This window comes from Odontesthes bonariensis, chromosome 18 (assembly GCF_027942865.1).
Source record: "Odontesthes bonariensis isolate fOdoBon6 chromosome 18, fOdoBon6.hap1, whole genome shotgun sequence".
In the NCBI taxonomy this organism is placed as follows: Eukaryota; Metazoa; Chordata; class Actinopteri; order Atheriniformes; family Atherinopsidae; genus Odontesthes; species Odontesthes bonariensis.
The window spans coordinates 1,782,817-1,796,942 of NC_134523.1; the positions used below are offsets into that span (position 1 = coordinate 1,782,817).

Sequence of the window (14,126 nt, forward strand, 5' to 3'; positions counted from 1 at the left end):
TCATTCAGCATCCCAGGACAGAGTCATTCAGCATCCCAGGACACAGTCATTCAGCATCCCAGGACAGAGTCATTCAGCATCCCAGGACACAGTCATTCACTATCCCAGGAAACAGTCATTCAGGATCCCAGGACAGAGTCATTCAGCATATCAGGACACAGTCATTCACTATCCCAGGACAGAGTCATTCAGCGTCCCAGGACAGAGTTATTCAGCATCCCAGGACAGAGTCATTCAGCATCCCAGGACACAGTCATTCAGCATCCCAGGACACAGTCATTCAGCATCCCAGAACACAGTCATTCACTATCCCAGGACAGAGTCATTCAGCGTCCCAGGACAGAGTCATTCAGCATCCCAGGACACAGTCATTCAGCATCCCAGGACACAGTCATTCAGCATCCCAGAACACAGTCATTCACTATCCCAGGACACAGTCATTCAGCATATCAGGACACAGTCATTCCGCATCCCAGGACACAGTCATTCAGCATCCCAGGACACAGTCATTCAGCATATCAGGACAGAGTCATTCAGCATCCCAGGACACAGTCATTCAGCATCCCAGGACACAGTCATTCAGCATATCAGCACACAGTCATTCAGCATCCCAGGACAGAGTCATTCAGCATCCCAGGACACAGTCATTCAGCATATCAGGACAGAGTCATTCAGCATCCCAGGACACAGTCATTCAGCATCCCAGGACAGAGTCATTCAGCATATCAGGACACAGTCATTCAGGATCCCAGGACACAGTCATTCAGCATCCCAGGACACAGTCATTCAGCATCCCAGGACACAGTCATTCAGCATCCCAGGACAGAGTCATTCACTATCCCAGGACACAGTCATTCACTATCCCAGGACAGAGTCATTCAGCATCCCAGGACACAGTCATTCACTATCCCAGGACACAGTCATTTAGCATCCCAGGACAGAGTCATTCACTATCCCAGGACACAGTCATTCCGCATCCCAGGACAGAGTCATTCAGCATCCCAGGACACAGTCATTCACTATCCCAGGACACAGTCATTCAGCATCCCAGGACACAGTCATTCACTATCCCAGGACACAGTCATTCCGCATCCCAGGACAGAGTCATTCAGCATATCAGGACACAGTCATTCAGCATCCCAGGACACAGTCATTCAGCATCCCAGGACACAGTCATTCAGCATCCCAGGACACAGTCATTCAGCATATCAGGACAGAGTCATTCAGCATCCCAGGACAGAGTCATTCAGCATCCCAGGACACAGTCATTCACTATCCCAGGACACAGTCATTCAGGATCCCAGGACACAGTCATTCAGCATATCAGGACACAGTCATTCACTATCCCAGGACACAGTCATTCAGCATCCCAGGACAGAGTCATTCAGCATATCAGGACAGAGTCATTCAGCGTCCCAGGACAGAGTCATTCAGCATCCCAGGACAGAGTCATTCACTATCCCAGGACACAGTCATTTAGCATCCCAGGACAGAGTCATTCAGCATATCAGGACAGAGTCATTCAGCATCCCAGGACAGAGTCATTCACTATCCCAGGACACAGTCATTCAGCATCCCAGGACACAGTCATTCAGCATATCAGGACAGAGTCATTCAGCATCCCAGGACAGAGTCATTCAGCATATCAGGACACAGTCATTCACTATCCCAGGACACAGTCATTCAGCATCCCAGGACAGAGTCATTCAGCATATCAGGACGCAGTCATTCACTATCCCAGGACACAGTCATTCAGCATCCCAGGACAGAGTCATTCAGCATATCAGGACACAGTCATTCAGCATATCAGGACACAGTCATTCAGCATCCCAGGACAGAGTCATTCAGCATATCAGGACAGAGTCATTCAGCGTCCCAGGACAGAGTCATTCAGCATCCCAGGACCGAGTCATTCACTATCCCAGGACACAGTCATTCAGCATCCCAGGACAGAGTCATTCAGCATCCCAGGACAGAGTCATTCAGCATCCCAGGACAGAGTCATTCACTATTCCAGGACAGAGTCATTCAGTGTCCCAGGACAGAGTCATTCACTATCCCAGGACACAGTCATTCAGTGTCCCAGGACAGAGTCATTCACTATCCCAGGACACAGTCATTCAGCATCCCAGGACAGAGTCATTCACTATCCCAGGACACAGTCATTCAGCATCCCAGGACAGAGTCATTCACTATTCCAGGACAGAGTCATTCAGTGTCCCAGGACAGAGTCATTCACTATCCCAGGACAGAGTCATTCACTATCCCAGGACAGAGTCATTCAGCGTCCCAGGACAAAGTCATTCAGCGTCCCAGGACAGAGTCATTCAGCGTCCCAGGACAGAGTCATTCAGCGTCCCAGGACAGAGTCACTCAGCGTCCCAGGACAGAGTCATTCAGCGTCCCAGGACAGAGTCATTCAGCATCTCAGGACACAGTCATTCAGCGTCCCAGGACAGAGTTATTCAGCATCCCAGGACAGAGTCATTCAGCATCCCAGGACACAGTCATTCAGCATCCCAGGACAGAGTCATTCAGCATCCCAGAACACAGTCATTCACTATCCCAGGACAGAGTCATTCAGCGTCCCAGGACACAGTCATTCAGCATCCCAGGACACAGTCATTCAGCATATCAGGACAGAGTCATTCAGCATCCCAGGACACAGTCATTCAGCATCCCAGGACAGAGTCATTCAGCATATCAGGACACAGTCATTCAGCATCCCAGGACAGAGTCATTCAGCATCCCAGGACAGAGTCATTCAGCATCCCAGGACACAGTCATTCAGCATCCCAGGACACAGTCATTCAGCATATCAGGACAGAGTCATTCAGCATCCCAGGACACAGTCATTCAGCATCCCATGACAGAGTCATTCAGCATCCCAGGACAGAGTCATTCAGGATCCCAGGACACAGTCATTCAGCATCCCAGGACACAGTCATTCAGCATCCCAGGACACAGTCATTCAGCATCCCAGGACAGAGTCATTCACTATCCCAGGACACAGTCATTCACTATCCCAGGACAGAGTCATTCAGCATCCCAGGACACAGTCATTCACTATCCCAGGACAGAGTCATTCAGCATCCCAGGACACAGTCATTCACTATCCCAGGACACAGTCATTCCGCATCCCAGGACAGAGTCATTCAGCATATCAGGACACAGTCATTCAGCATCCCAGGACACAGTCATTCAGCATCCCAGGACACAGTCATTCAGCATATCAGGACAGAGTCATTCAGCATCCCAGGACAGAGTCATTCAGCATCCCAGGACACAGTCATTCACTATCCCAGGACACAGTCATTCAGGATCCCAGGACACAGTCATTCAGCATATCAGGACACAGTCATTCAGCATATCAGGACACAGTCATTCACTATCCCAGGACACAGTCATTCAGCATCCCAGGACAGAGTCATTCAGCATATCAGGACAGAGTCATTCAGCGTCCCAGGACAGAGTCATTCAGCATCCCAGGACAGAGTCATTCACTATCCCAGGACACAGTCATTCAGCATCCCAGGACAGAGTTATTCAGCATATCAGGACAGAGTCATTCAGCATCCCAGGACAGAGTCATTCACTATCCCAGGACACAGTCATTCAGCATCCCAGGACACAGTCATTCAGCGTCCCAGGACAGAGTCATTCAGCATATCAGGACACAGTCATTCACTATCCCAGGACACAGTCATTCACTATCCCAGGACACAGTCATTCACTATCCCAGGACACAGTCATTCAGGATCCCAGGACACAGTCATTCAGCATCCCAGGACACAGTCATTCAGCATCCCAGGACAGTCATTCACTATCCCAGGACACAGTCATTCAGGATCCCAGGACACAGTCATTCAGCATCCCAGGACAGAGTCATTCAGCATCCCAGGACACAGTCATTCAATATCCCAGGACAGAGTCATTCAGCATCCCAGGACACAGTCATTCACTATCCCAGGAAACAGTCATTCAGGATCCCAGGACAGAGTCATTCAGCATATCAGGACACAGTCATTCACTATCCCAGGACAGAGTCATTCAGCGTCCCAGGACAGAGTTATTCAGCATCCCAGGACAGAGTCATTCAGCATCCCAGGACACAGTCATTCAGCATCCCAGGACACAGTCATTCAGCATCCCAGAACACAGTCATTCACTATCCCAGGACAGAGTCATTCAGCGTCCCAGGACACAGTCATTCAGCATATCAGGACACAGTCATTCCGCATCCCAGGACACAGTCATTCAGCATCCCAGGACACAGTCATTCAGCATATCAGGACAGAGTCATTCAGCATCCCAGGACACAGTCATTCAGCATCCCAGGACAGAGTCATTCAGCATATCAGGACACAGTCATTCAGCATCCCAGGACAGAGTCATTCAGCATCCCAGGACAGAGTCATTCAGCATCCCAGGACAGAGTCATTCAGCATCCCAGGACACAGTCATTCAGCATCCCAGGACAGAGTCATTCAGCATCCCAGGACAGAGTCATTCAGGATCTCAGGACACAGTCATTCAGCATCCCAGGACACAGTCATTCAGCATCCCAGGACACAGTCATTCAGCATCCCAGGACAGAGTCATTCACTATCCCAGGACACAGTCATTCACTATCCCAGGACAGAGTCATTCAGCATCCCAGGACACAGTCATTCACTATCCCAGGACAGAGTCATTCAGCATCCCAGGACACAGTCATTCACTATCCCAGGACACAGTCATTCCGCATCCCAGGACAGAGTCATTCAGCATATCAGGACACAGTCATTCAGCATCCCAGGACACAGTCATTCAGCATCCCAGGACACAGTCATTCAGCATCCCAGGACAGAGTCATTCAGCATATCAGGACAGAGTCATTCAGCATCCCAGGACAGAGTCATTCAGCATCCCAGGACACAGTCATTCACTATCCCAGGACACAGTCATTCAGGATCCCAGGACACAGTCATTCAGCATATCAGGACACAGTCATTCACTATCCCAGGACACAGTCATTCAGCATCCCAGGACAGAGTCATTCAGCATATCAGGACAGAGTCATTCAGCGTCCCAGGACAGAGTCATTCAGCATCCCAGGACAGAGTCATTCACTATCCCAGGACACAGTCATTCAGCATCCCAGGACAGAGTCATTCAGCATATCAGGACAGAGTCATTCAGCATCCCAGGACAGAGTCATTCACTATCCCAGGACACAGTCATTCAGCATCCCAGGACACAGTCATTCAGCGTCCCAGGACAGAGTCATTCAGCATATCAGGACACAGTCATTCACTATCCCAGGACACAGTCATTCAGCATCCCAGGACAGAGTCATTCAGCATATCAGGACACAGTCATTCAGCATATCAGGACACAGTCATTCAGCATCCCAGGACACAGTCATTCACTATCCCAGGACAGAGTCATTCAGCATATCAGGACAGAGTCATTCAGCGTCCCAGGACAGAGTCATTCAGCATCCCAGGACCGAGTCATTCACTATCCCAGGACAGAGTCATTCAGCATCCCAGGACAGAGTCATTCACTATTCCAGGACAGAGTCATTCAGTGTCCCAGGACAGAGTCATTCACTATCCCAGGACAGAGTCATTCACTATCCCAGGACAGAGTCATTCAGCGTCCCAGGACAGAGTCATTCAGCATCTCAGGACACAGTCATTCAGCGTCCCAGGACAAAGTCATTCAGCGTCCCAGGACAGAGTCATTCAGCGTCCCAGGACAGAGTCACTCAGCGTCCCAGGACAGAGTCATTCAGCGTCCCAGGACAGAGTCATTCAGCATCTCAGGACACAGTCATTCAGCGTCCCAGGACAAAGTCACTCAGCGTCCCAGGACAGAGTCACTCAGCGTCCCAGGACAGAGTCATTCAGCATTCCAGGACACAGTCATTCACAGCGTCCCCCCTCGCCCCCCGGCAGGTGGTACCTACCTGTGGGCCGGGCAGCTCCTTGTACTGTTTCCTCTGAGCCACTTTGATGGGCGGCAGGTGGGTCGCAGCAGAGACCAGGAAGTTCATCAGGATGTCCTCACAGTTTGAGGTGCGATCCACCAGCGCCCGCAGAGACGGGGGCAGGTAGTGGGAGAACAGGTGGTGGTAGTACCTGAGGGCGGAGGCACATTAAAGGTGTGTTTGAGCTGATTTCATACAGAAACGCCCTGAGGTTAAGAGCTGAGATGTCCTCAGAAAGCAGCACCTCTGGGATTCAATTTATTCTGCTCAACCAGCTGAATCCCAGTGGAAACCATGAGCCAGATTCCCCCTGTGACTGAGAGTGTTTTCAGCTGCTGCCTCTAATTACAGAAGACATCCAGCTGGGGGGGGGGCTCATAAAGAGGAGCCGGGAACTCCCAACATGAGGCCTTTGAACACTTCAAGAGAAGAAAAACGTTCACGAATAAACAAAGAAGATGTCAGATGAGCTTCTGTTTTAATCCCAAAGGGACACAAACCACTGATTTAAACATGAAGAATAAAACATGAAGGTCTCTGTTCATTATTATCAACTCTGATTTCTGTTTTTTAATCAGTTTGAATAAAAGACCGCTGGGATAGGCTCCGCCCCCCTCTTTTCTACAAAGTTCATCTTTTTAATTTTTCCGAACCAAAGATCTGTCCCGGTTCTGCTTCTCTCTGTGTCTGAGCTGGTTTCGGGCTCCTCAGGTGATGCTGTACCTGTGGTAGAAGGCCGCTCCCGTCAGGACGATGGAGTAGTCGTTGGTCCACTTGGAGGTGTAGCCCCAGGCGTGCTTCAGGGGGTCCCAGAAGTGGCTCCGGGGCGGGTAGCCCACGATCCGCTCGGGGAAGCTTCTCCACACCAGGAAGGCAAAGTTCACCTGCTCACACAGAGGAAGCAGGTTTAGGATGAACCCTTACCCTAACCCACAGAGGAAGCAAGTTTAGGATTAACCCTAACCCTAACCCACACAGGAAGCAGGTTTAGGATTAACCCTAACCTTAACCCACAGAGGAAGCAGGTTTAGGATAAACCCTTACCCTAACACACAGAGGAAGCAGGTTTAGGATTAACCCTTACCCTAACCCACACAGGAAGCAGGTTTAGGATTAATCCTAACCCTAACCCACAGAGGAAGCAGGTTTAGGATTAACCCTAACCCTAACCCACAGAGGAAGCAGGTTTAGGATTAACCCTAACCCTAACCCACAGAGGAAGCAGGTTTAGGATTAACCCTAACCCTAACCCACAGAGGAAGCAGGTTTAGGATTAACCCTAACCCAACAGGAAGCAGGTTTAGGATTAACCCTAACCCTAACCCACAGAGGAAGCAGGTTTAGGATTAATCCTAACACACAGAGGAAGCAGGTTTAGGATTAACCCTAACCCACAGAGGAAGCAGGTTTAGGATTAACCCTAACCCACAGAGGAAGCATGTTTAGGATTAATCCTAACCCTAACCCACAGAGGAAGCAGGTTTAGGATTAACCCTAACCCTAACCCACAGAGGAAGCAGGTTTAGGATTAACCCTAACCCTAACCCATAGAGGAAGCAGGTTTAGGATTAACCCTAACCCAACAGGAAGCAGGTTTAGGATTAACCCTAACACTAACCCACAGAGGAAGCAGGTTTAGGATTAACCCTTACACACAGAGGAAGCAGGTTTAGGATTAACCCTAACCCACAGAGGAAGCAGGTTTAGGATTAACCCTAACCCACAGAGGAAGCAGGTTTAGGATTAACCCTAACCCACAGAGGAAGCAGGTTTAGGATTAACCCTTACACACAGAGGAAGCAGGTTTAGGATTAACCCTAACCCACAGAGGAAGCAGGTTTAGGATTAACCCTAACCCTAACCCATAGAGGAAGCAGGTTTAGGATTAACCCTAACCCACAGAGGAAGCAGGTTTAGGATTAACCCTAACCCAACAGGAAGCAGGTTTAGGATTAACCCTAACCCTAACCCACAGAGGAAGCAGGTTTAGGATTAACCCTAACCCTAACCCATAGAGGAAGCAGGTTTAGGATTAACCCTAACCCACAGAGGAAGCAGGTTTAGGATTAACCCTAACCCAACAGGAAGCAGGTTTAGGATTAACCCTAACCCAACAGGAAGCAGGTTTAGGATTAACCCTAACCCACAGAGGAAGCAGGTTTAGGATTAACCCTAACCCTAACCCACAGAAGAAGCAGGTTTAGGATTAACCCTAACCCACACAGGAAGCAGGTCTATGGTTGCTCTATGGTTGTTCTATGGTTGCTCTATAGTTGCCCTATGGTGGCTCTATGGTTGCCCTATGGTTGCTCTATGGTGGCTCTATGGTTGCTCTATGGATGCCCTATGGTGGCTCTATGGTTGCTCTAAGGTTGCCCTATGGGGGCCCTATGTAGGCTCTATGGTTGCTCTATGGTGGCTCTATGGTTGCTCTATGGTGGCTCTGGTTGCCCTATGGTGGCTCTATGGTGGCTCTATGGTTGCCCTATGGTGGCTCTATGGTTGCCCTATGGTGGCTCTATGGTGGCTCTATGGTTGCCCTATGGTGGCTCTATGGTTGCCCTATGGTGGCTCTATGGTTGCCCTATGGTGGCTCTATGGTGGCTCTATGGTTGCCCTATGGTGGCTCTATGGTTGCCCTATGGTGGCTCTATGGTTGCTCTATGGTGGCTCTATGGTGGCTCTATGGTTGCCCTATGGTGGCTCTATGGTTGCCCTATGGTGGCTCTATGGTGGCTCTATGGTTGCTCTAGGGTTGCCCTATGGTGGATCTAGGGTTGCTCCTCACACACCTCACTGGTCAGCAGGACCGTGTCCTCGTCCAGGCTCAGCACCGCCTCCGTCTCTATGGCAACGTGAGGCAGGAAGCGGCTGGTGGTCTGAGGGAGAAACAGAGGTGAGTGGTGGGCTGTGTTCTGATGGAGAGGCTCACGGGTCGGGTATAAACGCTCTCACCTTCCTCCTGCCGTCTGTCACGGTGAGGGGGACGGGCATGGGGGGCCATTTGCTCCGACTGGGGGTCGGCTTCTCGCTGTTCCACAGGATGATGATCTGGAACAATGAGAATCAGAATCCTTTTAAACACACTCTGAATGTTTTCTCTGTGACTCCCTGCTGAGAAGCTCTAAACTCTCAGTCCTCAGCTGTAGATCTGTCACCATGTGACCCGCTTCGGTTTGCTTACCTGTGAGCAGTACTTTGACTTGGAGACCACCTGCAGCAGCTTCATGATTGGCTGCGACTGGGAGACCAATGGGGAGACGGCGTGGATGACAGCGGTGAACTCCTGACCCGGACTGATCCCTGAACATGACCACAGATCAGAGAAGAAGAAAAGAGATGATCATATGCTCCTCCTGTAACCCTGAACACCCGCCGGACTTCTGAGTCAGAATCAGCTCACTCTGCATGAACTCATCGTTTTATTCAATGAATACAAAGAGTTCAGGATGGTTTCATGTGAGGTTTCTGCTGCGTTAGAGGCTGAAAGTCACAGGTTTTACTAAACAGAGAGTTTTAACCAAAGTTTTGACCAAAGTAAGTACAGTAAACAGACTGAAGTGTGTGTGTGGCAGGGTTAGGGTTAGGTAGTGATACCTACAGTGATACCTATAGTGACACCTATAGTGATACCTATAGTGACACCTATAGTGATACCTACAGTGACACCTATAGTGATACCTACAGTGACACCTATAGTGATACCTACAGTGACACTTATAGTGACACCTATAGTGATACCTATAGTGACACCTATAATGACACCTATAGTGATACCTATAGTGACACCTATAGTGATACCTACAGTGACACCTATAATGATACCTACAGTGACACTTATAATGACACCTATAGTGACACCTATAGTGACACCTATAGTGATACCTATAATGACACCTATAGTGATACCTATAGTGACACCTATAATGATACCTATAGTGAAACCTATAATGACACATATAGTGACACCTATAGTGACACCTAGAGTGATACCTATAGTGATACCTATAGTGGTACCTATAGTGACACATATAGTGACACATATAGTGACACCTATAATGATACCTATAGTGACACCTATAGTGACACATATAGTGACACCTATAATGATACCTATAGTGACACCTATAGTGACACATATAGTGACACCTATAGTGACACCTAGAGTGATACCTATAGTGATACCTATAGTGACACATATAGTGACACATATAGTGACACCTATAATGATACCTATAGTGATACCTATAGTGACACCTATAGTGACACATATAGTGACACCTATAATGATACCTATAGTGACACCTATAGTGATACCTATAGTGACACCTATAGTGATACCTATAGTGATAGCTATAAAAATACCTATAGTGACACCTATAATGATACCTATAGTGATACCTATAGTGACACCTATAATGATACCTATAGTGATAGCTATAAAAATACCTATAGTGACACCTATAGTGACACATATAGTGACACCTATAATGATACCTATAGTGACACATATAGTGACACATATAGTGACACCTATAATGATACCTATAGTGATACCTATAGTGACACCTATAGTGACACCTATAGTGACACCTAGAGTGATACCTATAGTGATACCTATAGTGACACATATAGTGACACATATAGTGACACCTATAATGATACCTATAGTGATACCTATAGTGACACCTATAGTGACACATATAGTGACACCTATAGTGACACCTATAGTGACACCTATAGTGACACATATAGTGACACCTATAGTGACACCTATAGTGATACCTACAGTGACACCTATAGTGATACCTATAGTGATAGCTATAAAAATACCTATAGTGACACCTATAATGATACCTATAGTGATACCTATAGTGATACCTATAGTGACACATATAGTGACACATATAACTGACACCTATAATGATACCTATAGTGACACCTATAGTGACACATATAGTGACACCTATAGTGATACCTATAGTGACACCTATAGTGATACCTATAGTGACACCTATAATGATACCTATAGTGACACCTATAGTGATACCTATAGTGATAGCTATAAAAATACCTATAGTGACACCTATAGTGATACCTATAGTGACACCTATGGTGACACCTATAGTGATACCTATGGTGACACCTATAGTGACACCTATAGTGATACCTATGGTGACACCTATAGTGATACCTATAGTGACACCTATAGTGACACCTACCTAATCCCAGGTAGTAGAAGGGGAAGTGAGCCAGGTGGGTGGAGTACTCTGGGAGGACCAGCAGACCCCCTGGCAGGGAGTTCCACATGTACTTGTTCCTGGATATGTGAGCAAACACTCGGTCCTTAATGATCTGAGGAGGAGCAGACATGAAGCTGGAGTCAGAACATAAAGCTGGAGTCAGAACATGAAGCTGGAGTCAGAATATGAAGCTGGAGTCAGAGCAGCAAAGGGAACACATTAAATTAGCTCCTTCCAACATCTTTACAGGCTGACATCAGCAGAAAACTGAAGAGACGGAGTGAGAGAGGCCTGTGACAGTCTGGAAGATGATCAAACCTTCTCTGGGATGGAGCATTAAAGTCTGACAGCAGCGAGGCACAGGAGCAGTAATAACATGTCATTTCTGTACATCAGGGGATTTCTGAGCTATCAGATGCTTCCTCCCAGAAGGATCCTGTAATCATAACCACTCTGAGGGGGGGGGGGGGGCTGCTCCCTGCTGGTTTAAAGGGGAATAAACAAGAGGCAGAGCTGGTTTAATGAGGAAGAAGTGGAATAACTTTGCTCCTTATTTTCTCCGGTTTCCTCCATCTAATCAAGCTGCTACAAACTCAGGAGGTGAACACAGACACCAGCGGCCATGTCTCTACATTAACCTGCATCAGATATTTGAACTTTAGCTCAAACGGATTCTCTAATGTCATGTGGTCACAGAGTGGATGAAGGCTGACCTCCAGCGTAGTGAGGACGATCTTGTCCACGGAGGAAAAGTAGGCGTCCCACAGCATCTGTGTCCTCTGTCTGAGGGCCAGGACCCGCTCATTTCCTACAGCTCTGACTGTGGAGGGAACCTGCAGACACAGAATAGACGATGAACCACAAAGATCTCTACTCTGAGGCGAGGTGTGTTCAGACCAGCCGCATAAGGGCTGATTCAGGACCTGATTTATCTAATGTGTTCTGTCCAATCCTGACTGTTCATGTGCAGGTGTGTTACCTGCTGTAATAACCTGCAGTAATAACCTCTGGTGTTACCTGCTGTAATAACCTCTGGTGTTACCTGCAGTAATAACCTCTGGTGTTACCTGCTGTAATAACCTCTGGTGTTACCTGTAGTAATAACCTCTGGTGTTACCTGCAGTAATAACCTCTGGTGTTACCTGCAGTAATAACCTCTGGTGTTACCTGCTGTAATAACCTCTGGTGTTACCTGCAGTAATAACCTCTGGTGTTACCTGCTGTAATAACCTCTGGTGTTACCTGCAGTAATAACCTCTGGTGTTACCTGCAGTAATAACCTCTGGTGTTACCTGCTGTAATAACCTCTGGTGTTACCTGCAGTAATAACCTCTGGCGTTACCTGCAGTAATAACCTCTGGTGTTACCTGCTGTAATAACCTCTGGTGTTACCTGCAGTAATAACCTCTGGTGTTACCTGCAGTAATAACCTGTAGTAATAACCTCTGGTGTTACCTGCTGTAATAACCTCTGGTGTTACCTGCAGTAATAACCTCTGGTGTTACCTGCTGTAATAACCTGCAGTAATAACCTCTGGTGTTACCTGCTGTAATAACCTCTGGTGTTACCTGCAGTAATAACCTCTGGTGTTACCTGCTGTAATAACCTCTGGTGTTACCTGTAGTAATAACCTCTGGTGTTACCTGCAGTAATAACCTCTGGTGTTACCTGCAGTAATAACCTCTGGTGTTACCTGCTGTAATAACCTCTGGTGTTACCTGCTGTAATAACCTCTGGTGTTACCTGCTGTAATAACCTCTGGTGTTACCTGCAGTAATAACCTCTGGTGTTACCTGCTGTAATAACCTTTGGTGTTACCTGCAGTAATAACCTCTGGTGTTACCTGCAGTGATAACCTCTGGTGTTACCTGCTGTAATAACCTCTGGTGTTACCTGCAGTAATAACCTCTGGCGTTACCTGCAGTAATAACCTCTGGTGTTACCTGCTGTAATAACCTCTGGTGTTACCTGCAGTAATAACCTCTGGTGTTACCTGCTGTAATAACCTGCAGTAATAACCTCTGGTGTTACCTGCTGTAATAACCTCTGGTGTTACCTGCAGTAATAACCTCTGGTGTTACCTGCTGTAATAACCTCTGGTGTTACCTGCTGTAATAACCTCTGGTGTTACCTGCTGTAATAACCTCTGGTGTTACCTGCTGTAATAACCTCTGGTGTTACCTGCTGTAATAACCTCTGGTGTTACCCGCAGTAATAACCTCTGGTGTTACCCGCAGTAATAACCTCTGGTGTTACCCGCAGTAATAACCTCTGGTGTTACCTGCTGTAATAACCTCTGGTGTTACCTGCAGTAATAACCTCTGGTGTTACCTGCTGTAATAACCTCTGGCGTTACCTGCTGTAATAACCTCTGGCGTTACCTGCTGTAATAACCTCTGGTGTTACCCGCTGTAATAACCTCTGGTGTTACCTGCTGTAATAACCTTTGGTGTTACCTGCAGTAATAACCTCTGGTGTTACCTGCTGTAATAACCTCTGGTGTTACCTGCAGTAATAACCTCTGGTGTTACCTGCTGTAATAACCTCTGGTGTTACCTGCTGTAATAACCTCTGGCGTTACCTGCTGTAATAACCTCTGGTGTTACCTGCTGTAATAACCTCTGGTGTTACCTGCAGTAATAACCTGCAGTAATAACCTCTGGTGTTACCTGCAGTAATAACCTCTGGCGTTACCTGCTGTAATAACCTCTGGTGTTACCTGCAGTAATAACCTCTGGTGTTACCTGCTGTAATAACCTCTGGTGTTACCTGCAGTAATAACCTCTGGTGTTACCTGCTGTAATAACCTCTGGCGTTACCTGCTGTAATAACCTCTGGTGTTACCCGCTGTAATAACCTCTGGTGTTACCTGCTGTAATAACCTCTGGTGTTACCTGCAGTAATAACCT

At 47.6% G+C, this 14,126-nt stretch overlaps 1 protein-coding gene across 6 annotated transcripts in view; it reads right to left on the bottom strand.

Annotated features, from left to right (window-relative positions):
• The window catches only part of ext1c (exostoses (multiple) 1c), a 100,536-nt gene that overhangs the window by 25,221 nt on the left and 61,189 nt on the right, over positions 1–14,126 (bottom strand). For all 6 annotated transcript variants that reach the window (XM_075450197.1, XM_075450198.1, XM_075450200.1 and 3 more), the window contains 7 exons: positions 11,931–12,050; positions 11,197–11,329; positions 9,159–9,277; positions 8,930–9,025; positions 8,767–8,853; positions 6,698–6,858; positions 5,954–6,125 (listed from right to left, as the gene is read on the bottom strand). In XM_075450197.1, coding sequence (XP_075306312.1) covers positions 5,954–6,125; positions 6,698–6,858; positions 8,767–8,853; positions 8,930–9,025; positions 9,159–9,277; positions 11,197–11,329; positions 11,931–12,050 — 888 coding nt within the window. The remainder of the gene's footprint in view (positions 1–5,953; positions 6,126–6,697; positions 6,859–8,766; positions 8,854–8,929; positions 9,026–9,158; positions 9,278–11,196; positions 11,330–11,930; positions 12,051–14,126) is intronic.